We start from the raw sequence: 27,045 nt of genomic DNA, 5'->3' as shown, positions 1-27,045 counted from the left end.
AATGATATTAGGTGATTAAAAATCAGTTAAGAGAGAAACATGTGACACTAACTCGATTGCTGAACAATCTACTCTGTTGTTGTTATTCTTGTTAGTGGGGGGGGGGGGGGGGGGGTAGGGAAGCCTAAAGAGGTAATCATGATTTATTTATTAGAATGAAAATATAAACAATAAATAATGTGCATGTTAAACTGTACATAAAACTTATGCCTAATAAAACAGCGTATTTATTCTAATTTTCGTTGGCGAAACTTCGCTCTATTTGACCGTAGATTTTAGCACGCTCCTGAGTAAGATGGAGGTCGGATCACACCTTGTTCTATTACCTCGGGAACTACTGTCATAGTTTATAGATCAACTTTCGGCCTGTCACTTGAAATTATTCTGCGACTTAAAAAAAAATTAATCGTCTTTGTTCATTAAAAATTATTAACACACACACATGCATATATACACATATATATATATATATATATATATATATATATATATATATATATATATATATATATATATATATATATATATATATATATATATACATATATTATATATATATATATATATATATATATTATATATATCATATCATATCATATATATATATATATATATATATATATATATATATATAATATATATATATATACATATAGATAGGGTTTTTCATAGCGTCACCTCTGGATAGGCGACGCAACAGCGACCTTGAAAGTGTCATAGGCTAACACATACAAAGATCTGCATGGCTTAATGAATCTCGAGAAATTAAAATGGAACCAGATGGCTCTCATTTCAGGTGTCAAACGCCATTGTTCTCATGTCAGGTGTCATACGCTATTGTTCTCGTTTCAGGTGTCAAACGACATTGCTCTCATTTCAGGTGTCATACGACATTGCTCTCATTTCATCTGTCATACGACATTGTTCTTATTTCATGTGTCATACGACATTGTTCTTATTTCATGTGTCATACGACATTGTTCTTATTTCATGTGTCATACGACATTGTTCTTATTTCATGTGTCATACGACATTGTTCTTATTTCAGGTGTCATACGACATAGTGCTAACGCTACCCTCGTGTGAAGAAGAGGCCATCCCCACCTGGACCGATATTTCGATTATCGTCCCACCGGCCGAATATAACATTACTGTCACCAGGTAAGTTGGACTGTGGCCTTTAGCGTGCCGATATGTCAATATTGTTACTACTGTATCGGGGATTTGGCTGTTTCGGTTTTTCTGATTGTGTTACTTACACACACACATTTATATATATATATATATGTATATATATATATATATATTATATATATATATATGTATGTATAATATATATATGTATATACACAAATGCACATATGTGTGTGTGTGTGAATCTGTACGTGTAATGGCTTACAGAATAAAAATGGAAATTAGAGACTATAAGCTGTAATTTTTGTAGAGATGAAAATAGTGCCAGTTATCTTCTCATTATTATTATTATTATTATTATTATTATTATTATTATTATTATTATTATTATTATTATTATTTATTTATTTTTTTGCTCTATCACAGTCCTCCAATTTGACTGGGTGGTATTTATAGTGTTGGGTTCCGGGTTGCATCCTGCCTCCTTAGGAGTCCATCACTTTTCTTATTATGTGCTCCGTTTCTAGTATCACACTCTTCTGCATGAGTCCTGGAGCTACTTCAGCCTCTAGTTTTTCCAGATTCCTTTTCAGGGATCTTGGGATCGTGCCTAGTGCTCCTATGATTATGGGTACAATTTCCATTGGCATATCCGATATCCTTCTTATTTCTATTTTCAGGTCTTGATACTAATCCATTTTTCCCCTCTCTTTCTCTTCAACTCTGGTGTCCCATGGTATTGCGACATCAATGAGTGATACTTTCTTCTAGATTTTGTCAATCAACGTCACGTCTGGTTTATTTGCATGTATCACCCTATCTGTTCTGATACCATAGTCCCAGAGGATCTTTGCCTGATCGTTTTCTATCACTCCTTCAGGTTGGTGCTCGTACCACTTCTCACTGCAAGGTAGCTGGTGTTTCTTGCACAAGCTCCAGTGGAGGGCTTTTGCTACTGAATCATGCCTCTTTTTGTACTGGTTCTGTGGAAGTGCCGGACTTTTGCTTGCTATGTGGTATATGGTTTCATTTTTCGTATTGCACTTCCTACATATGGGAGAGATGTTATTTCCATCTATCGTTCTTTGGACATAGCCTGATCTTGTGCCGCTGTTATCATTTCTTCAGTTTCCTTCTTGAGCTCTCCCCTCAGTAGCCATTGCCATGTGTCATCGCTGGCTAGTTCTTTAGTCTGTCTCCTGTATTGTCCGTGCATTGGTTTGTTGTGCCAGTCCTCTGTACTGCTTGTCATTTTCCTGTCTCTGTATATTTCTGGGTCGTCATCAACTTTTATCAGTCCTTCTTCCCATGGACTCTTGAGCCACTCGTCTTAACTGGTTTTCATATATTGCCCCAGTGCTCTGTTCTCGATGTTGACACAGTCCTCTATGCTTAGTAGTCCCCTCCCTCCTTCCCTTCGTGTTATGTATAGTCTGTACGTATTTGCTCTTGGGTGTAATGCTTTGTGTATTGTCATGTGTTTCCTCGTTTTCTGGTCTATGCTGCGAAGTTCTGCCTTTGTCCATTCCACTATTCCTGCGCTGAATCTGATTACTGGCACTGCCCATGTGTTTATGGCTTTTATCATATATCCGGCGTTGAGTTTTGACTTGAGTATCGCCTTGAGTCTCTGCATATATTCTTTCCTGATCGTGTCCTTCATCTCTTGGTGTTTTATATCCCCTCCTTCCATTATTCCCAGGTATTTGTACCCCGTCTCATCTATGTGTTTGATGTTGTTCCCATCTAGTAGCTGCTTTATCCTTCAGTCCTTGTTACTTTGTCCTTTTGTATGTTTACGAAGATACATTTTTCTATTCCAAACTCCATTATTATTATTATTATTATTATTATTATTATTATTATTATTATTATTATTATTATTATTATTATTATTATTTTTATTTTATTGCTCTATCACAGTCCTCCAATTCGACTGGGTGGTATTTATAGTGTGGGGTTCCGGGTTGCATCCTGCCTCCTTTGGAGTCCATCACTTTTCTTATTATGTGCGCCGTTTCTAGGATCACACTCTTCTGCATGAGTCCTGGAGCTACTTCATCGTCTAGTTTTTCTAGATTCCTTTTCAGGGATCTTGGGATCGTGCCTAGTGATCCTATGATTATGGGTACAATTTCCACTGGCATATCCCATATCCTTCTTATTTCTATTTTTCAGCTTGGTATCTTGATACTTATCCAATTTTTTCTCTCTCTTTCTCTTCAACTCTGGTGTCCCATGTATTGCGACATCAATGAGTGATACTTTCTTCTTGATTTTGTCAATCAACGTCACGTCTGGTCTATTTGCACGTATCACCCTATCTGTTCTGATACCATAGTCCCAGAGGATCTTTGCCTGATCGTTTTCTATCACTCCTTCAGGTTGGTGTTCGTACCACTTATTACTGCAAGGTAGCTGATGTTTCTCGCACAGGCTCCAGTGGAGGGCTTTTGCCACTGAATCATGGCTCTTTTTGTACTTGTTCTGTGCAAGTGCCGGACATTCGCTTACTATGTGGTTTATGGTTTCATTTTTCGTATTGCACTTCCTACATATGGGAGAGATGTTATTTCCGTCTATCGTTCTTTGAACATATCTGGTTCTTAGGGCCTGATCTTGTGCCGCTGTTATCATTCCTTCAGTTTCCTTCTTTAGCTCTCCCCTCTGTAGCCATTGCCACGTGTCATCGCTGGCTAGTTCTTTAGTCTGTCTCATGTATTGTCCGTACATTGGTTTGTTGTGCCAGTCCTCTGTTCTGTTTGTCATTCTCCTGTCTCTGTATATTTCTGGGTCTTCGTCTACTTTTATTAGTCCTTCTTCTCATGCACTCTTTAGCCACTAGTCTTCACTGGTTTTCAGATATTGCCCCAGTGCTCTGTTCTCGATGTTGACGCAGTCCTCTATGCTTAGTAGCCCTCTCCCTCCTTCCTTTCGTGTTATGTATAGTCTGTCCGTATTTGCTCTTGGGTGTAGTGCTTTGTGTATTGTCATATGTTTCCTGGTTTTCTGATCTATGCTGCAGAGTTCTGCCTTCGTCCATTCGACTATTCCTGCGCTGTATCTGATTACTGGCACTGCCCATGTGTTTATGGCTTTTAGCATATTCCTGCGTTGAGTTTTGACTTGAGTATCGCCTTGAGTCTGCATATATTCTTTCCTGATCGTGTCCTTCATCTCTTGGTGTTTTATATCCCCTCCTTCCATTATTCCCAGGTATTTGTATCCAGTCTCATCTATGTGTTTGATGTTGCTCCCATCTGGTAGCTTTATCCCTTCAGTACATGTTACTTTGCCCTTTTGTATGTTGACTAAGGCGCATTTTCTATTCCAAACTCCATCCTGATGTCCCCAGATACAATCCTTACAGTCTGGATTAGGGTATCTATTTCCTTGATGCTCTTACCATACAGCTTGATGACGTCCATGAACATCAGATGGTTAATTCTGTTGCCTCTTTTCTTGAGTTGGTACCCGGCATCCATCTTCTGTAGTACTTTTGTCATGGGAATCATGGCTACTACGAAGAGTAGTGGGGACAGTGAGTCTCCCTGGAAGATCCCTCTCCTGATATTAACCTCTGCTAGTCTTATTCCAGAGCTTGTAAGTATTGTATTCATTATTATTATTATTATTATTATTATTATTATTATTATTATTATTATTATTATTATTATTATTATTATTATTATTATTACAGGTTTATTGAAATCAATGAGTATTTCAGCCACGTTTATTTTGTATAGAAGTTTCTATATTCTTCTGAGTACTGACTTTTCTTTGTCAAATGGGGGATTCACGTCAAAAACATGGTATGTCAAATTGAGTATATTGTACAAAATGCAGTACAAATTCGATCTTAAGCCTATTTGTACTGCATTCTGTATAATAGTATATTCAATTTGGTAAATACCACGGTTTTAACATGAATTCCCCATTTGGCGTTTTAATAGCCAACTTGAGTATAGACGAAAAGTCAGTAATGAGAAGAATAGAGAAACTTCTACACAAAATAACCGCGGCTGAAATAGCCATTATTTTTCAATAAAACCTGTATTGAAGGTCTTCTTCCAGCATATTATTATTATTAATTATTATTCTATTGAAGGAGATTGCTGCTTCAGCTGCATTTATTTGATAGAAGTTCTTTTCTATTCTTCCTATCACGGCTTTTTCAATATTATTTAGGTTGGCGAGTAACGTGCCTATTGGATACATATGAAAAGTCAAGATCGATGAATTTTATTATCATTATTATTACTAGCTGACCGATCCAGCGCTGCTCGGGATAACTCTGAATGACAGCTGATAAACTTTTTCTCTCCCTCTCTCTCTGGCACTCCTTTCTATCACTCTCTTATTATTATTATTATTATTATTATTATTATTATTATTATTATTATTATTATTATTATTCTCCTTTCAGACCCGTCAACAAATACTACCGCCTGGGCAAGTTACTGAATCAGTCGGTGCCCGTGAACGACAACAGCCAGGAGCTGCCTAGTGCCCTGGCATTCGTCATGGACCCGGAAAGCCGCAATATGGGTGTTGCAGTGACCAGGGTCAACGGGATACTCTACGTGGAGGACCCGGAGATGCTGACGAAGGGAGAGCTTATTGTCCGTAGAGGCGATACTACCATTAACGTTTACTTGAACGTCAATATTATGGAGTCCGATTTTTGTCCACCTCCGGTCAGTAAAGCTTTTGGGAACGAAAGGTGTATGTATGTATGTAAGTATGTATATACACAAACACACACACACACATATATACATAGAGATATAATTATATACATTAGAATATATATATATATAGATAAGATATAGATAGAGTATAAGATAGATAGAGAGGAGCTATAATATAGACATCTATATAAAGAGATATAGAAACCAGAGAATATATATAGTATATAGAAGACAATATATTTTAGATATAGATAATATACATATATATACATATATATATCTATACATAGATATATAATACATATAAATATATATAATAGATAAAGAGATATATAAATATGATATTTATATATATATCTATATATTTATAATATATATATATATTATTAACATAATAATATATAAATATACAGATATATTACAAGTATTATATATACTTACATTATAGTATATATATATATATATATTAGATAGATAGATATGCTTATATATAATATATATATATATATATATGTATAGTATATATATATGGATATAGTTATATATATAATAATATAATATATACATATATATACCAATATATATAGATATATATATTATCTTGTGTGTCTGTGTGTGTGGGTATTGTATATTATATCTATATATATAGAATATAATAAAGATATATAATATATATATGTGTGGTGTGTGGGTTGGTATATACTTATATATATATATATATATATATATATATATTATATATATATTATTACTAGATATCATATTATTATCATATATAATGTATATAATGTATGTTTTTATATGCACATCCACACAGAAATATATGTATATGTATGTATGTATGTGTATAACTGAATCACGAAAATATGGAACGTGATGAACACATAATACAAAGACAAAATCCACGAAGGAAAGAGAAACTACGGAGATCTGCAGCAAGGCCTTTCGACTTCTCGTCCTTTAAAGCTACGTCAAGGACAAGGAGTCGAAAGGCCTTGCAGTTCTAATTCGTTTCTTTTTCCTTCGTGGGTTATATATATAAATAACCACTATCTGCAGTATGATCCTTAAACATCAATTTAGGAAAGCCGAGGATACATGGATGTTCAAAAGAAGGTTTATTGTCGTGGAAACGTTTCACACGAAACTATGTGCATCATCAATCTGCAAAATGACTGAGTAATAACATTAAAATTACTACAAAACACAGGATTCTTAAAAGGACAATTAAAAAACATTAAAAGACCTAAAAAAAGAAGCAAAGTAAAAACAATGGCTGTTACACCAACCTTCAGGTACAACGGAAGATGAAGTGAACAAAGGATATAAATTAATATATGTACACACAGGCACACACACACACACACACACACACACATATATATATATATATACATATACACTGCTGGTTACCTGCCCTACGGGCGGGTCCCAGCTAGATTGGTCCGTGTAACCCAGAGCATATATATATATATATATATATATATATATATATATATATATATATATATATATATATATATAATATATAATATATAATAATCTCTTTCCCTCTCTCTCTCTCTTTTCTCTCCCTCTCCCTCTCGTTCCTTTCTCTTACTCTCTCTTTCTCTCTCCAACAATCACTGTCTCTTACCCTCTTTCTTCTCTCTAACACCCTGTCTACTCTCTCATTTTCTCTCTCTCTCATTTTCTCTCTCTGTCAACCCCCTTCTGCAACCACCCTCTTTGATGTCATTGATGTTTACCCTATAGTATTCTTTTCTAAATGATGAGTCATATGTATACAGAAATTTGTAAAGTAACTAAGTCTACGGGCATAGCCAGCCCCATTTCACGGGCAGGACCAGCTGTTTCACAGAATCCCTTCTCACCCCCTCGGAGGGGGGGGGGGGGGGTGTGGGTTTCGGGCTCCCAACATAGGTCTCGACCTTCCCGGGGTGGAAACCCATCTCCGTTCCGAATCTCAGTCCCATCAGACCGACGGCCTGGGCGCCCATACCAAACATACATACATACATACACACACGCATTGCCATATATATATATATGTGTGTGTGTGTGTGCGTGCGTGCGTGCGTGTGTGTGTGTGTGTGTGTGTGTGTGTGTGTGTGTGTGTAAATACATCGATGAATTATTTCTTTTAGTTTATTTTCTTTTTTTTTCTTATTCATCTATTTTCATAAGCTTCCCCTGCAGGAGGAACCTTCGGAGGAGATCGAGTGGTGCTCCTCCAAAGGGCTCAACACGACCTGCGAGTCGTCCTGCGGCATCGGGTCGTCGGGATTCTGCTCCTGGCGGCCCAGTCAGGACACCCCGAATAATGTCCTGTACGGGACGTGTTCCCCCGACTTGGACACCTGCCCCAACGGCGTCTGTGACGAGTTGGAGCAGCTGCATTTGGGCATTTGTCCCCAGGATTGTGTCGGTTAGTGGGTTGCATTTCTCTCTCTCTCTCTCTCTCTCTCTCTCTCTCTCTCTCTCTCTCTCTCTTTCATATTTTGTAAAAAGGGCAAAATATTGCCTTGTTGGGCTCTCTCTCTCTCTCTCTCTCTCTCTCTCTCTGAGGTAATGCAAGATATGAGAAAAGATACCAGAATATTTTGCTCAACATGTCTATCATGGATAGACAATGTTATTAAATCAAGATTGAATGTACAAATAGTTGAGGATGAAGAAGAAGAGGAAGAGGAAGAAGAAGAAGAGGAAAACGGAAGAGAAGTAAACAAAACTGAAATGACAGAAAAAAATAAGGAAAACAAAGAACAAGATAAAAGTATGGATGCAGAGATACTCATTGATACTACATATGAGGCAATAAAGCAGCATACTTACGAAGAAATAAATTACGATATGACAACACAAAAGAAAATCCCGAAGAGGCTCTACCCAGATCTACACAATGACGGGAAAGAGGGAAAAATAGACAAAAAAGACAAAGTCTGCAACCTTTTGAAAAGAGGGAATTGCAGATTTGGAGAAAGATGTTACTACAAACATCCTAAGGTATGTCACAACTACGAAATATATAGTAAATGTGCATACCTAGATGGCTATGAGGATGATTGCAGAGATCTGCATCCAAAAATATGCAAAAATCTAAAAGAGGAAAAGGATGTAAGAACGACAAAAAATGTAAAATATATGCACCCCGTAGCCATGAATCATAATCAAATAAATCAATCAAGTAATAAAACCCAAAATAAGAAAGAAACAAATAAAGAGAGGAATAAAGAATATCAGGTAAAAGAAAAAAGCAAGCCATCAACGAGATATGCAGAGATATCAGCAAAAACTTTTAAAGCCTCAGCTCCAAGATACTACTCAAGAAGAGATAATAACCGTATTTATTATGCAAGAGGATATTGCAGATACGGAGAAAATTGCAGATTCAGACACAAAATGAATAATTATGATGAAGGAAGATCAAATATTATGGAAAAGTTGGATTTTTTAATGTCAGAATTTCTGGAAATGAAAAAAGAACAACATACTCCCAGAACAAGGCAAAGAGACATGGGAAAATCTCCTTCATTTATTACCCATATTAAATGAAGGAGAAAAACACGCAAACCATCATAGTGATGAATGCGCAGGGTTTAGTTACGAGTAACTCAAAAAGAAAAATAGAGTACTAGAAGAACTTAACCCAAATTGAAAAGAAAATAAATATAATGAATATAAGTGAAACCTGGTATTCCCAAGAGACTGGGAATGATGATCAAATAAAAGGGTTCCAAACTTATAGATCAGATAGAAAAAATAGGAATCAAGGGGAACCGCAATATATGGGAAAGACAAAAAATAAGGAAAATTATATGAGAAATATAGTAACTCAGAATGTGAACTAATAGCGGTAGAATTTGAATCTGAAAAATTAATGAACATAGTAATATATAGACCTCCTAATACTAAAGAGTTTGACTTATTAATAGAAAAATTGGATGATATATGTAGAAATCACAAGGACTGGACTATTCTCCTATCTGGAGACTTCAACTTTCCTTTCGTAGACTGGAAAGAACGAATAGGAGATTGTGGTTGTACTTTTACATATACATATAAAAAAGAGAGTAATAGTAGTGCAGAAGATAAGAGGCAATTCGGAAAGCTATTAGATATGCTACTAGAATACAACATTCAACAAATAAATCACCTGCCAACAAGAAAGGAAAATACTTTAGACCTAGTATTTGTGAACGAGATGAAATATGTTAAAGAAATAATAGTTTATAATGCGAGTATTTCAGACCATAATGTCATAGAATTAACAGTCCATCCCAAAGCAAGTGAAAACAGAGGTAAGCAAGAAATGAAAAAGTGGGAAGGATATGGAAAATACAACTTCTACAGTAAAGTTATAAAATGGTCAGAAATAAATGAAGAATTAAACAAAGATTGAGATAACGTTTTCGTAAGTGATGATATAAAGGTAAATACGGAGATATTATATAAAATATTAGAGAAAATAGTGGATAAATATATACCGAAGAAGAAAAGTAAATATCAGTCATGCATACCAAGAGACAGAAGGATCTTGTTCCAGAAAATCAGAAAGTGGAAGAAAGGTCTTGCAAAAGAAAAAAATGCATGGAAAGTTATAGAACTAAAAAGTAAGATAGAAAATGCAGAACAAGATTATACAATCAAAAGAAAATGAAAAACGGGACTTGGAAGAAAAAACCCTAATAAATATCAAGCAAAACCCCAAACTATTATACTCATACACGAACAATATGAATATAAGAAGAATAGAAATAGGCCCTCTAAGAATTGATGGGAGATTAACGAATGAAAAAAGGGAAATTTGCAACATATTGGCAGAACGATATAAGAGACAATTCACCCCTAGAATAGATAATGAAGTTAATGCTATAGAAGTAAGGGACGAAAATAGTGAATATTTAGCTGACATAGATATTAATGAAGCTGATATTGTGCAGGCTATTAATGAAATTAAAAATGGAGCTGCAGCAAGGCCTGATGGAGTTCCTGCTATTTTTGTTAAAGAAAGTAGTTCATTCTATCGCAAAGCCACTTGCAATATTGTTAAGACAAAGTGTAGATACAGGCTACGAATTTGATGATGAGCACAAATTAGCATATTATTTACCCCTGACAATTCCAAAAGTGGATCAAGGACTAGAGGCAAGTAATTATAGGCCTGTGAGTCTAACATCACATATTATGAAAGTGTATGAAAGGGTAATGAAGAAAAATATTATGAAACATTTAATAAAAAATAATTTGTTTAATATTAGGACAACATGGTTTTCGTACCCAGAAAAAGAAATACACAAACCCAACTGTTAGTCCACCGTGAAAACATATACAAAAATATGAAAAGCGGAAATGAAACAGATGTGGTTTATCTAGACTTTGCAAAAGCTTTTGACAAGGTAGACCATAATATATTAGCGAAGAAAATTAGAAAACATAATATAGTGGATAAAGTAGGAAGATGGTTAAAAGAATTTTTACACAACAGAAAACAGATAGTGATTGCAAACGATTGAAAAATCGGATGAAGCTAAGGTAATTTCCAGTGTGCCACAAGGTACGGTGTTAGCTGCATTACTGTTTGTTATTATGATTGCAGACATAGACAGTATGTTAAGGACTCGGTAGTGAGTAGTTTCGCCGATGACACAAGAATAAGTAGAGAAATTACTTGTGATGAAGATAGGAACGCGCTACAAAGAGACCTTAACAAAGTATATGATTGGGCAGAGGTAAATAGGGTGGTATTTAACTCTGATAAATTTGAATCAATAAATTGTGGAGACAGAGAAGGAAAGCTATATGCATATAGGGGACCTAATAATGAGACAATCACAAATAAGGAAGCAGTTAAAGACCTTGGTGTGATGATGAATAGGAACATGTTATGCAGCGATCAAATAGCAATTCTATTGGCAAAATGCAAATCAAAAATGGGAATGTTGTTACGGCATTTCAAAACAAGAAAAGCTGAACACATGATTATGCTTTATAAAACATATGTTCGTAGTCCACTTGAATATTGCAATATGATATGGTACCCACACTATCAAAAGGATATTGCACAAATAAAGAGTGTACAAAGGTCCTTTACAGCTAGAATAGAAGAATTTAAGGACCTTGACTACTGGGAAAGACTACAATCCTTAAAATTATATAGTCTAGAAAGGAGAAGAAACGCTAAATGATAATTCAGGCATGGAAACAGATTAGAAGGAATTAGCCTGAAAACATCATGGAGCTAAAAATATCAGAAAGGAGGCAAGCAGAGGTAGATTAATAGTGCCCAAAACTATACCAGGAAAAGTGAGGAAAGCACACAGGACATTAATCCACTACGCACTAGCATCGATAATGCAGCGTCTATTCAATGCGTTGCCAGCTCATCTGAGGAATATAACAGGAGTGAGCATAGATGTGTTTAAGAATAAGCTCGACAAATATCTAAACTGCATCCCAGACCATCCAAGATTGGAAGATGCAAAATATACCGGAAGATGTACTAGCAACTCTCTGGTAGACATTAGAGATGTCTCATACTGTGGGACCTGGGGCAACCCGAACAAGATGTAAGGTCTGTAAGGTAAGGTAAGGTCTCTCTCTCTCTCTCTCTCTCTCTCTCTCTCTCTCTCTCTCTCTCTCTCTCTCTCTCTCTCCAGGTATGCCTTTTTACCTACTTTGACATATCCTTGAAACGTAGGCATAAATATAATCATATTTACCTTTATACTTCGATCACAGTGTGAGAGAAATTTAATAATAATAATAATACTATTATTATTATTATTATTATTATTATTATTATTATTATTATTATTATTATTATTATTATTATTATTATTATTATTATTATTGTATTTAGGTAGAAGACTCTTTCAAGCATGTTCTGTTGAGGGAGACTGCTTTTTCAATATTATTTAGGTTGGCGAGTAACGTGCCTATTAGATATATATGAAAAGATCAATGAATTTGATGAAATTCATATATACTGAAATCTGGTGTGCAATGACCGTAGGTTATATTATGCCGACGTTTCTTCTGGATTCGACCAGATAATTTCAATCGGTTTAAGTAAACTGACGATATTTTCGGTGCTACTCTAATTTATAGTCGGGAGGTTCTATAAAATAGATGCAGCTGAAGCACCAGTCGCCTTCAATATAACATATTATTATTATTATTATTATTATTATTATTATTACAGATGCTGAGGATTTCACCGGTAAAGCCTTTGGGCTTATAGGCCCCGAAGGCCGAGGAGTCCAGTCTTGCCGTTGGCTGTTCACCTGCAGCGATGGAAAGTGCGTCTGCTTCCCTTCGTTTCTGGATCCAGACTACCCAGGGTCTTTGCCCATACCAAGTCAAGGTGGGAAAAAGGATTTTATTTTTGTTTTAGTTTTACTTCATCTGAAGTAATGAAGCGTCTACAATATGTTGTTTGGTTGCGTTGCGAAATGGACAGCATCGATTCAGATCTAGATAGTGTCTTTGGAGACCAATACAGATATATTTTTTTATAAAGAAGTTGAGCCAATTTCTCTAGGTTTTATATATGTAGAAAAATTCTAATCTTGACAGTGTCTGCAGACCAATACATTTTTTATGAAGAAATTGAGCCAATTTCTGAATTTATATCTTATACACACACACACACACACACACATATATATATATATAGATATATATATATATATATATATATATATATATATATATATATAACCCTATTCTAGGTAAAATCTCTGCAGATCAATATATTTTTTATAAAGATGTTCGACCAATTTCTGGAGTTAGTAGATACATAAACAGTCAATAACAGGGATTCCTGAACTGTTCAGCTCTGCTTTTGAAGCTCTTTCGTAGACTATGCCCATTTTGGAGTTGTCTATTCAACTAATATATGTGTTATGGAAAAATTGAGCCAATTTCTGGGGTTTTTATATATATAAAAAACAACCGAAAATAATATAGATTTCTGAAACTGTTCAGCTTTGCTTTTGAGGAGCTTCTGTAGACTGTGGCCATTTCGAAGCTGTCTGTTCAGCTTTGTTCCTGTGAATTGACTGCTGAGTGACCAAGTGTTCAAGCTTCAGAAACTTGGCTACTCGCAGTGATTCAAGTGTATTGCAGAGGGCAATTTTAAAACTGATTGTAGATTCTAACTTCTTTGATTCGCAATGATTGTAGAATATGAGAATTTTTCTGGTTAATCTGACCAACATTCCTTTTGACAACTTTCTGACCAGACTGCTTGTGGTTCCTTTTTGTTCGCTAAAATACACATATATTTTCCTATAGTGGCATACCGATGCTTATTTGAACCACCGGTGCGATGCTTTTGAAATAATGCGCGTTTATTTGTCTTGAATATCTTGTTATATATCCCCAGATTGTTTTATTCGTTGATTGTCGGGATAATGAACTAATTAATGAATAAATGTCTTCAGTTAATCTGTCTTCATTCGATGCTTATAATTTCCTCTTCTTTATCCTGGATAAACGAAATTCTTGAATTACTCATCTCTCGCTTCATCGGCGATTGCGTAAATTTAAGGATATATATTCTTTCCTCTTACTACTCGCGTAGATTTTTATTCGAAAACAATCGGGTGTTAATTCTTAAATCGCGTGGATCCCCTTGTTTGTATACCGTGTAGACATTTATTGCTAGTAAAAATAAAACAGCAGATACAGAGACCTAAGCCACTATAAAAGCCGCCGAATTCTGCACGCGCAAGCACGCACAGACCTGAATGCAGTTTGCAAATTGCAAAAGGTATATATGACAAGGCTCCCTTGATATGTAAATACACTTGCTGGCCCTTTCTGTCACTCAGCGGCTGAAAGTGTGCTGGGAATAGAGCATGCTTGAGGTAGGAGAGAGAGAGAGAGAGGAGAGGAGAGAGTAGAAGAGAGAGAGCGAGAGAGAGAGAGATAGAGAGAGAGAGAGAGAGAGAGAGAGAGTGATTATTTTAGAAGCAACAATCACAAACGTTACCTGGTACATATTGGAGAAAATGAGAAAGCGATATACTTCGAATGTTATATATATATATATATATATATATATATATATATATATATATATATATATATAACATTCGAAGTATATCGCTCTCTCATTTTCTCCAATATGTACCAGGTAACGTTTGTGATTGTTGCTTCTAAAATAATCACTCTCTCTCTCTCTCTCTCTCTCTCTCTCAATCTCTCTCTCTCTCTCTCTCTCTGTGCGCCTGGCTGTATACACTCGCACAAACGCATACACACACACTCACACACACATATATGTATATATATATATACATATATACATATATATATATTATATATATATATATATTATATATATATATATATATATAAATATATATATGTGTGTGGTGTGTGTGTGTGTGTATGTGTTTGTGCGAGTGTATACAGCCAGGCACACACACACACACACACACAGTCCAGCACGCACTTCGCCTACGTTGATGGAGGTCATTCTTGTAATTAAACAAAAAATGTCGTCAAGTTAATCCTTAAAGAACAGAAAGAAGAAGAAGAACAAAAGAAAATGAAGAAGGAAAAGAAAAAGAAAGAAGATTAATGACTCCTGCGATACCTGTACCAAGAATGTAATTACCTGAATGTCGCAAGGAAAACAAGCGAACATCGACGCAGCAACACGAGACTACATAAAACATTTCATTTCACGGATGGCTTGAGAATCGACAAGAGGAGCTTAGCAGGAAGGGATGACTGGAGACAGAGCTGGGGGGTGGGGGGGGGGATGCTAACCAAGCGCCTGGTAGAGGGGGGAAGGGGGTTTAGGGGAGGGGTTTAGGTTACAAGAAAGCGATGTTAGGTGGAAGGAAAGGTGATCTCTGTATAGAACAGAGTTGGGAAGAAAGGAGAAGGAATGTAGGAGGAGATGCAAACTAAGGCAGATGAAGGTGAATTCAAAGGAGGGGAGACAATTTTGAACTGAATGACGCCATTGGGCGCAGAAGTGAATACAAGAAGGAAGGTGAACTGCTGAAGCCAAGATTAAGGAAAGGGGAAAAAGGTATGGAAGGAAATGATGCAAGATGATCATATATCACCCTGAAAGTGTACATTTGCCGACGTCCTCATCAATAGTCCAAGTAACCTGATGCTGGTTCAAGAAATTCGCCCTGTCAAGCCAGTCCATGCGAGCACTTTACACCCATCGAATGGTTTAGACAAGTGAAAAGACGAAGTTGGAGTGGTTGGACAGCAAGACAAGGTTCTTTGCAGCATGCTTTCGGCCCCTAACTGCAACCACTTTTGTTCCCTTTTACTGTACGTCCATTCATATTCTCTTTCTTCCATCATGCTGTCCACCCTCTCCTAACAATTGTTTCATAGTGCAACTGCTTTGAGGTTTCCCTCCTGTAACACCTTTGAAAGCTTTTCACTGTCAATTTCTGTGTCAGAGCTGAATGGCCTCACTTGCCCCAGTGCTTGGCATTATGCCTAAAATATATGAAACAATCACTGAATCATCTACCCTACTACGGGTAGATAATCTTATCGCAAGACTTTTTTTTCTATGGATGAATTCATTATTGGCCGTAGAGTTACAGGGGAATAAGAAACTCGTAAGTTGCATGAGCCTAAGCATATGTAAACACGAATGAAAAGTTCGTAATAAAACATATGTCCATTAATCAAGTGATATAAGAAAGTTAAGGCTTGGCGAAAATATCTCTCTCTCTCTCTCTCTCTCTCTCTCTCTCTCTCTCTCTCTCTCTCTCTCTCTCAAGCAGTTTCCCGAGTCCTTCACCCGCCCTCAAAACAGGGTCCGCAATCATAATTCGGATCTATTCTTTTATCTAATCAATAGGTCTATACTTATATCTAATCACTGGATCTATATATTTATATATAATCACTAGAGCTAAACTTATAATGTCTATTCATCAACTTGCCAACCTCCGTAGGAGGCTAGTGCCGTCAGTACACATCATGTGGCGCACTGTAGGTGTTAATTAAGGTTCTCTGCAGCCTGCCTTCGGCCCCTAACTGCCACCCCTTTCATTACTTTTACTATACCTCCCTTCGTATTCTCTTTCTTCCATCTTACTTTCTACCCTCTCCTAACAATTGATTTATAGTGCAACCGCTTTGAGGTTTTCCTCCTGTGACCCTCATGTGGTGCACTGTAGTCATTAATAAAGGTTCTCTGCAGCATGCCTTCGGCCCCTAGCTGCCACCCCCTTCATTACTTTTACTGTACCTCCCTTCGTATTCTCTTTCTTCCATCTTACTTTCCATCCTCTCCTAACAATTGATTTATAGTGCAACTGCTTCGAGGTTTTCCTCCCGTTACACCTTTCAAACCTTTTACTCTCAGTTTCCGTTTCAGCGCTGAATGACCTCATAGGTCCCAGTGCTTGGCCTTTGACCTAAATATTCAATATTCAGTTAATCACATTTAAAACCTTCCTACTGTCAGTTTCCTTTGCAGCGCTGAATAACCTCACAGGTCCCAGTGCTCGGCCTTTGGCCTAAATTCTAGATTTTGTTGTCTTTGAAATCCATATTATTCTTATCACATTGGCGTGAAATAATCCCTCTTAACAACTGAAACCACGCATGCGCAACTGCTCCAGGTAAGGTGTCTGGCTAAGCATCCTCTTTTCTCTGTTTGGAAGTCAGTTACTTCGATATTTTTTTTTTTTTGGGGGGGGGGGGCGGATTTCGTTCGTTATGTAGGAGAGAACTTTAAGAAGGGGGTGGTTTTCGGGTTGTGGCGGTTGGGTTTGGTTTTTGGGGGTTGGGGGTGATGGTACCAGATTACGAAACCCGCTGCTTTTTTTTTCTTCTTTTTTTTGCAGCCCGGGAGCAACGTCAATTCCTGTGATGGATTATGTTAAAAAAAAAAATGGGGGAATTGTCATTATTACGAGCAAACTGGAATGGGAATTTTTATTTTTAAATACCGCACTGGGATTGTTTTCTTATCTAACTTAAGGGAATTTCATTTTATATTATAACCTTTTGAGAATAGTTTTCTTATCTACATTATGGGAAATGTTTTCTTAATTGTTTTTTTTTATTTACAGTATTGAAATGTTATTTATTGCATTGGAATTGCTTTCTTATCTACTGCATGAGAATTGTTTTCTTATTTGCCTTATGGGAATTGTCTTCTTATCTACCTTATGGGAATTGTTTGGTATTTACTGCATGGGAACTGCTATCTTATTTACCGCATGGGAATGGTTTTCTTATCTACCGTATGGGAACTGTTTTCTTATCTACTGCCTGGGAATTGTCTTCTTATCTACCGTTGCACGAAGAATTCTGATTGCAATCGATTATTATGTGGTATTTAACTGACTAAGTGGAAATGCGAAACTGGAAGACAATGTTTGAATATTAATTATTAATAGAAGTCAGCCCATAAGAAAAAAATGCTTAAAAAATGAATTATCGTAAAGATCATATAATAATTCAAAAAGGAAATTTGATGGATTTAGAACAGGGAGTCTCACTTATCGAACGGTACTCACAATCCACAGCAGACGATTAATCCACAAGTTTCACCTAGTCCTTTGATTTCGATGACGTCAGTTCAGTTAACCGAGGAACATTTCGGCGCATGCGCCTTTGCCTCCCCCCCCCCCCCAACCCCATTCTCAAACCACCCACCACCCATCACCCCCCAACACCACCCTCGTAAGCGGGCCAGTCTCATTTACTGAAATATCCATGCAACTGAGATTCTTCCCCACCCCCGAAAAAAAAAAAACCTCCCCTATGATGACGTCAAGATGCAAAGGCATGAATGACAGATACCTACCCTTTCACTAAGACTCTCTCCTTCTCTCTCTCTCTCTCTCTCTCTCTCTCTCTCATGTCATACGGAGCGTGGGCGTTTCGGGTGGCCGCCCCCCACCAACCCTTCGGAAATCTTCAAGCTGAGTCTCCATAGAGGGTTTCGTTCGCTGCAACAAAATTATTCGCTGCTCTCTCTCTCTCTCTCTCTCTCTGGCTACATATTTGGATTTTGGTGCTATTTTTAGAATGTGGTGAGGAGGTATCCGTCCGCTCTCTCCTCCCTCTTCTCCTCCTCCTCCTCCTCCTACTCCTCCTCCTCCCTCACCCTTTACCCCCTTAGTCTATTCATCCCCTACTCCCTTTCTCCCTCGTCATGATCTACGCAGCTTTATTTGCTGATGCAGATAAGATTCGCCCAGGGAAATAACGACTTCAGACCCAGAATGGTACATCGGTCTAACAGTAGACACCGAGAGGTCTGCGAATAGATGAATAACAGAATGTCTTACTAATTAAAATGAGATAGATAGATAGAGAGATAGATAGATTCACGAACGCCAGACACAAAAGTACTATTCGGAATTCTCGTTCCTTTTAGATAGCTAGAGTATAATCTCGGTCCCAACCCCAGTTAAAAATAGAACACTAGAAAAATTATTTTAGGATCGTTTCCGAATAAAGAGGAATACTCAACGTTTTCGTTTACACATACACACACATACATACATACATACATACACTATATATATATATTATATATATATATATATATATATATATACATATTTATATACATATATATTCTTACATATAAATATATATATATATATATATATATATATATATATGCATGTATATATACTATATACATATATATATATATATATATATATATATATATATATATATATATATATACATATACACGTACATATGTGTCTGTGTATGTATGTATTTAAGAGTTCATTCTTTAACATGACTTAACTTTTTGTTCAGGACAGAAGCAGTACTGATTTCTAGCAATACAATTTGTTGTTATACTTCGTAAATACTGTTTAACAGTCGACTTGAATAAAGAATGAAACCTTCCATTAATTTTGTGGCACCTTACGAATCCTGTTCCTTTCTTCAACGGGCACAAGTTTTCAAAGATTTCTTTATATGCACTTTTATATTTTCTTTGGAACTAAGCTTTTAAAATTTGCAAATTTTATTGATGCTTGCTTGCGAACATCTGTTTACCTATTGCATGCTTCTGTAAAGCTTGCTTTTTTATGTATTACATTTGCCTTGAATTAGCTCATGTATTTTTGTGCATGTATACTTACTTCTAAGCGCAATTTTATCTGATTTATTAGTTTGTTTAACTGTAGCATTAGAATAAAAATAAAAACTTTTCAATAGTTGGAAATTACTGTGTAAACTTAATTGTTTAAAATTATTTATTTACAAACAAATAAGTCTATTTAAGATTTTTCACATAATACAAATAAATAAGACTATTTACAAATTTTCACTTAATACAAATAAATAAGTTAATTGAATATTTGTTTTCACACAGTACATTTCATAAATGGCTGAATAGTTTGACTGAAATGTCATGTAATTTTCTTTTATACTGTTATCACTATTGGTGAAAAGCAGCTAATTCATGTTCCTACATAAATAGTCATCCCGTGTGTGAATGATTTTATATCCTAGATTTAAAAAGTAAAATTTGATTCTACCTACTCACTAATTTGTTGATACAAGTAAATGACATTTCCTGCCTTAATTTATGTTTTTATTTATATCAGCAACAAGGTCGTACTTCAATGACACAAACTTTTAATTTTTTAGTTGCTTTGCATTAATTTTCATTCGTTTATGTAAGAAGTATATCTCACATACAATTAACTGTTAATTTAATTAGCATGTATACAGATAGACTATTAGTTTGTCCATCTTGAAGCACAATAACCTCTTTATTTTGTATCCCTTAAATCACTGTATACTGCCGTATGCAAGCATTCACAGTCAATCTTTTAAATTCATGTGCTTTCTCATTCACCACCCTAAAGTCAGTCTTCATTTGACTAAATCCCGATGACACTAACCCGTTTTATTTACGAATGTCTTGACTTCTCACACTTAGGACAGAAACGCCTGTCTTCCAAACGGAGGAGGAAGGGCCATAGGTCTCAGACAATATTTCCGGTGTCAGAGAGTCACGGTATGTCTTACAAACTGCTAAGTGTTTGGTGGACGGGATTAGTGTTAAAAGCGAGTGTCAGAGTCTTAAGCTAAGTAAGGGGAAGAGTTGCGGACGAGGGAAGGAGATCAGTCATTAGGACGAGGGGAAAATCCAGTGGGGAAAGTGAGGCTAGGTGAAGATTGGGAAGTATTACAGAAAAAAAGGAGGTTAAGCATAGAAAATGATTTGGTAATATCATAGAGAGAAAGCAGTTCATTTCTGAAAAGAATGAAAGAACTGGAACTAGGAAGAACAGGCAACAATGAACTTAGAAAACAGTTAATTTTTGGAAAGAAGGAACTGTAAATAGGAAGAATACGTTACAGTGAACTAAGATATATTGACAAGAAAGGATTGGATGTAACAAAGGGAAAAGTAAACTGCCTTAAAAATTGGTAAGCGTTTGGAAATATCATAGAAAGAGAAAACCATGAAAAGTTGTGTGACTATCAGAGGAATTCTGTAAACTGCCCGACAGAAAGGTGAGTCAATGACCAGGAATAATTATTAAGAAGCGAACGAATTAAGCCAAAGAAAATGATATGGAAATGGCGATAAAACGTTTCCATCGAGGTCCTGGAAAAGATGTAGGCAAACGGGATAATCAACAGATAAATCTAGTGAAGGAGAGAACAGGATCTGGAAAAATACAGACAAAGTGCTCAGAGGATTCGATCGAAGGATCGTTTTTAACCAGTTCATGGTAGGAATACATTTGCCATTTTTATTTCATAATAATATCTTAAGAGTAAATTGCTTCATTACGAAGAAATACACACACAAATATATATATTATATATATATGGATATATATCTACACACATATACATATATATATATATATATATATATATATATATATATATATATATATATATATATATATATGTGTGTGTGTGTGTGTGTGTGTGTGTGTGTGTGTACATACATACATATATATAGATATATATATATTATATTTATATACTATATATATATATATATATATATATATATATATATATATATATTTATATATTTGTTTTGTATATTTCTTCGTAATGGAGCAATTTACTCTTAAGATGTTATTATGATATATATATATATATATATATATATATATATATATATATATATACATGCAGTTATATACGTATATAACTGCATGTAGGTGTGTTTGTAATATGTCGAAAGAGAGGGCAATCATATTATAAATCCTAATGATTGTACGGCTTAGAAAAATTGAAAGATAAGTGAGTTTGTTCTACATCAACTTGTTTCTAGGATAAGATTGACACCTGTGATAATATATTAACGAAGAAAATGCGTATACAACTCTCGTAGTTAAGTTCATACAACACCAAAATAGCTTTCTACATTTGCTAAGGGCCCTTTTAGGTTCGTTCACTAAGCCATTCGCTAACAATTGTGAACCAACGGAAAATGGATAATCATTCATTTTAAAAAAGGTTTTCTACTTTTTCCTGTTATGCTGCTTTCCATAACGTGCGTAGTTCAGTACTTGTCCTTGACTTTGGGTACTTTGACGCTCTTCACTGACTTAACTAAGGAATTCTGAATTGTATGCATGCTCTGTCAGAATTTGCATTGGTTCCTTAGGTTTAGAAATGTGGTTTGTAAGCCCGAGTGCTATATATATATATATACAGTAGAAGTCATAATACTTTGCGTGGTAGGGAAGGTGGAAGAAGAATAAGAGTACAACAAACTAAAAATATTCAGGAAAAATCAATTATTAAAGCAAACACCATAAAATTTGGAATGAATAATCACCAACTCCTGCCCTAGTACTTGATAGGCATGCCACAACATTTACAGACTTTCTGTAGTGTCCTTGGCATTGAATCTGAAAACCGCTGCAGGAGGGACTCGTACAGATCGTCCCAAGCGCGTTTCAAACTTTGCCCTGCAAGACGTGTCCACATTCAGTAACTTTCTTTTTATGATTGCTTAATGATTGAAATGGCTGGGGAATTCCCTGGCTAGTCGTGGATATATTCAATTCCACAATCTCTAAGCCACAAAGTATTCTGTTTGGCGGTATGATCCCCAGTGCTCGAATCTTAATCCAATGCCATTGAAAATCAGCCATTGAAACGAAAAAAAATTCGGCTGAGTGAAATTGACTAATTGGGAACTTAACTAGAGCTACTGGCTCACTCTCAGAAAGTGTAACTCTGTGTAAGAGCTCTTCAGTAACCTGTTGGATGTTGCGACAGTTGGATGTCGATTTCTTTTCTTGGGCTCTGCCTTAGCCGTTGCTAACATTATTTTGTGTGGTTAAGTGAGTGTGGTTGTATTAACAATGCCTAAACCGTATACTTCCATTGAGATATCGTGTGAGAGTGATACAACTTTACGAGGAAGGCCATAAAACTGGTGTAATTAGCAAAATAATTGGCGTGAAACAACGGACTGTCCAGAACATTCTGAAAACTTTTCGTGAGTCGGGAGGGAAGGAAGTACCCAAGGCTAGAACCAGCACTGGGAAGCCCCCTATTATTAGTAAGAAGGGGTTAAGAGTTCTCACCAGGAACATTGAGGTCTCCATGTTCCTGGCGAGAACTCTTAACTCCATCTTACTAATAATAAGGGGCCTCCCAGGGCTGGTCCTACCCTTAGGTACTTCTTTCCCTCTCGAGTCACGAAAAGTTTTCAGAATGTTTTAGACATTCCGTTGTTTCACGCCAATTATTTGGCTAATTACACCAGTTTTAAGGCCTTCCTAGTAAAGTTGTATCACTCTCACACGATATCTCAATGGAAGTATACGGTTTAGACATTGTTAATACAACCACACTCACTCAACCACACAAAATAATGTTAGCAACGGCTATGGCAGAGCCCAAGAAAAGAATTTGACATCCAACAGTCGCTACATCCAACAGGTTACTGAAGAGCTCTTACACAGAGTTACACTTTCTGTGAGTGAGCCAGTATCTCTAGTTAAGTTCCCAATTAGTCAATTTCACTCAGACTAATTTTTTTTCGTTTCAATGGCTGATTTTCAATGGCATTGGATTAAGATTCGAGCACTGGGGATCATACCGCCAAACAGAATACTTTGTGGCTTAGAGATTGTGGAATTGAACATATCCACGACTAGCCAGGGAATTCCCCAGCCATTTCAATCATTAAGCAATCATAAAAAGAAAGTTACTGAATGTGGACACGTCTTGCAGGGCAAAGTTTGAAACGTGCTTGGGACGATCTGTACGAGTCCCTCCTGCAGCGGTTTTCAGATTCAATGCCAAGGACACTCCAGAAAGTCCGTAAACGTTGTGGCATGCCTATCAAGTACTAGGGCAGGAGTTGGTGATTATTCATTCCAAATTTTATGATGGTTGCTTTAATAATTGATTTTTCCTGAATATTTTTAGTTTGTTGTACTCTTTTTCTTCTTCCATCTTCCCTACCACGCAAAGTATTATGACTTCTACTGTATATATATATATATATATATATATATATATATATATATATATATATATATATATATATATAGTATATATAGATATATATATATATAGATAGTATATATATATAGAATATATATATATATATGATATATATATATATTATATATATATATAGATATATATAGATATAGATATAGATATATATGTATATATATATATAAAGATATAGATATATATATATCTATATATACATATATATATATCTATATCATATATATATATTATATATATAATTGCATATATAGATATATATATATATATATACATATATATATATATATATATATATATATATATATATATATATGAATTTTTATCGCATCACCGTGATTTATATGCATGCATTAAGCTACAAATGTCCTTTAATATCCAATTCGCCCTACCTTGGAATTAATATATTTTCATATATGTTAACCAAAGGAGAATTATTAAGTTGATGATAATTTCGCCCTCTCGTGGATTCGAACCAGCTAAGCGCACAGAGGAGAAATGAGGACTTCAGTGAGTTACCGACTCGGCCAACAAGTCGGTAACTTCACTGAAGTCGTGATTCCTCCTCTGTGCGCTAGTTCGAATCCACGAGAGGACGGAATTATTATCAACTAAAAGATTCCCCTTCGGTTAATATACATGAAAAAATATTAATTCCGAGGTAGATAGAATTGGACATTGAAGGACATTTGGAGCTAAATGTATATATATTATAGAAGAACAGAGTAACTTGATTTAATTTTAAATAGTCGATATAAGTTCCGTACTTAAGAATTCCTTTTTTCCAGAAACAGGAGCTGGATGTGACGAAGGTTGTCTCATCGCCATCTTAATTACTGTTCTTCTCTTTCTGATGTTTCTCTTCGTTTTGTTCTTCGTGTGGAGGTGAGTCTGCCCTAAAGTCTTGCTCTGTCTCAGTGGTCAGGAGATTATTTGAAAAATGATTGTGGCTGAGTGTTAAGGACAACTGAGTCTTTAGTTATATCGATGAATTTTAACGTCTTCCGATCTTATATCAGTGTTAAGGACAACTGAATCTTTAGAGTTATATTGACTCATTTTAACGTCTTCAAGTCTTGTGTCTGTGTTAAGAACAACTGTGTCTTAATTAGAGTAATTTGAGTCATTTTATCGTCTTCCAGTCTTGTATCAGTGTTAATGACAACTGTGTCTTATATAAAGTAATTTGACTCATTTTAACGTCTTCCAGTCTTGTATCAGTGTTAAGGACAACTGTGTCTTGTATAGAATAATTTGAACCATTTTAACGTCGATGTATTGTACAATATGCCTCATTTTAACGTCTTCTGGTCGCAAAGACTGTAATTCTTAGGTTTCAGTCTTTTAAGTTATTGTTTTCTATTATTGAAGGGGTCTGTGTCTCAGTATAGACATTAACAATTAACATTATGTATGCATTGTATGTACGATATTTAAATTAGCAACCACATACGTGCCACGATTTCAGTGCAGCGTTGTTTTACTTAGATTCTCACTTTGTCTGTTTCTCACCCCTCTTGTTTTTTTTCTACACCGTTCTTATCTAAAGGCGTCGTGCCCATCGCAGCGGCAAACAGAAGGGCGGCGTGATTTCATTAGGCGCTCTGCCAATCGACGAGCGCAACTCCCTGGCCTACACGAGGGACGAGCCCCACGACACGGTCCACCACGGCATCAGGTCCTCTCCAAGACCCGAGCATAACTTCATCCCTACTCTTCACGTCACGGTGAGTGGGTCTAGGGATTTGGTGAGTTGAACTGCGGGTTTTGAGCTAAGTTGTGGATTTTGAGTTAAACATGGGGATTTGGCTTTGAAATTGAACTGGGGTTTGAGCTAAGCTGTAGATTATTTTTAGTTAAACATTGGGATTTGGATTTGAAATTGGGAGTTTTGGGGGTACATTTTTGGGGATTCTCAGTTTAACAGGGAATTCTGGGAGTTAAGAGTTAAATTGAGACTTTTGAGTTTAATTGGGGATTTGGAGTCAAACTGAGGCTGTTGAGCTAAACTTAGGATTTTGATCTGAAATTGACAATCTGGGTTTTGACTTCAATTGGGAATTCTGGGAATTATGAGTTAAATTTTGGACTTTTGAGCTAAATTGGGGATTTGGAATCAGGGGATTTTGAGTTGAACTGAAAATTTTGAGGTAAACTTGGGAGGTTTTTGAACCGTGTGAAGGTACACCCTTCACGTGTCTGAAAGCCCATGGTTTTATCTTTCATTAATATTACAACCTATTTAAATAAAATATCACTTACTTCTTTACTTCGTTTCACACAGCAAATTGACCGGAAATGGGAGTTCCCAAGGAACCGACTCGTGATCGAACAGACCCTAGGCGAAGGAGAGTTTGGCAAAGTCATGAGGGCCAAAGCTCAGGGCATCAATGGCACTCTCGGTAAGGACCTGGCACCACTATGTGGAATCATGGGGATATTTACTCAGTGGGTCTTTATGCTTCCAGTCTGTATCTTTCTCCCTGTAACTGAAATTTAGTGTGTATTTCAGAATGCACAGCGTTTATGCACACTATATATATATATAATATATATATATATATATATATATATATATATATATATATATATATATATATATATATATATACAAATTATAGAACGGTCCGTCTCGTATGCATAGTGACAGGGATCCTCTTGTAAAGGTGCCAGATTTAATGTCACTCTGTATATCGGTTTGACCTATCTGTGATGACTAAACCTT

General features: G+C 35.9%; 1 protein-coding gene across 1 annotated transcript in view; it reads left to right on the top strand.

The window, feature by feature from the left end:
- LOC135198089 (uncharacterized) overlaps positions 1 to 27,045 on the top strand; it is a 399,798-nt gene that overhangs the window by 351,791 nt on the left and 20,962 nt on the right. Inside the window, exons 12-19 of the mRNA XM_064225521.1 lie at positions 1,049 to 1,161; positions 5,561 to 5,831; positions 8,025 to 8,253; positions 13,030 to 13,191; positions 20,752 to 20,829; positions 25,115 to 25,205; positions 25,870 to 26,047; positions 26,605 to 26,722. Of these exons, the coding sequence (XP_064081591.1) occupies positions 1,049 to 1,161; positions 5,561 to 5,831; positions 8,025 to 8,253; positions 13,030 to 13,191; positions 20,752 to 20,829; positions 25,115 to 25,205; positions 25,870 to 26,047; positions 26,605 to 26,722 (1,240 nt within the window). The remainder of the gene's footprint in view (positions 1 to 1,048; positions 1,162 to 5,560; positions 5,832 to 8,024; positions 8,254 to 13,029; positions 13,192 to 20,751; positions 20,830 to 25,114; positions 25,206 to 25,869; positions 26,048 to 26,604; positions 26,723 to 27,045) is intronic.

Source organism: Macrobrachium nipponense, chromosome 23, assembly GCF_015104395.2.
Source record: "Macrobrachium nipponense isolate FS-2020 chromosome 23, ASM1510439v2, whole genome shotgun sequence".
In the NCBI taxonomy this organism is placed as follows: Eukaryota; Metazoa; Arthropoda; class Malacostraca; order Decapoda; family Palaemonidae; genus Macrobrachium; species Macrobrachium nipponense.
Note: the sequence above shows the minus strand (reverse complement) of the source record. Positions and strands in the feature narration are given on the sequence as shown.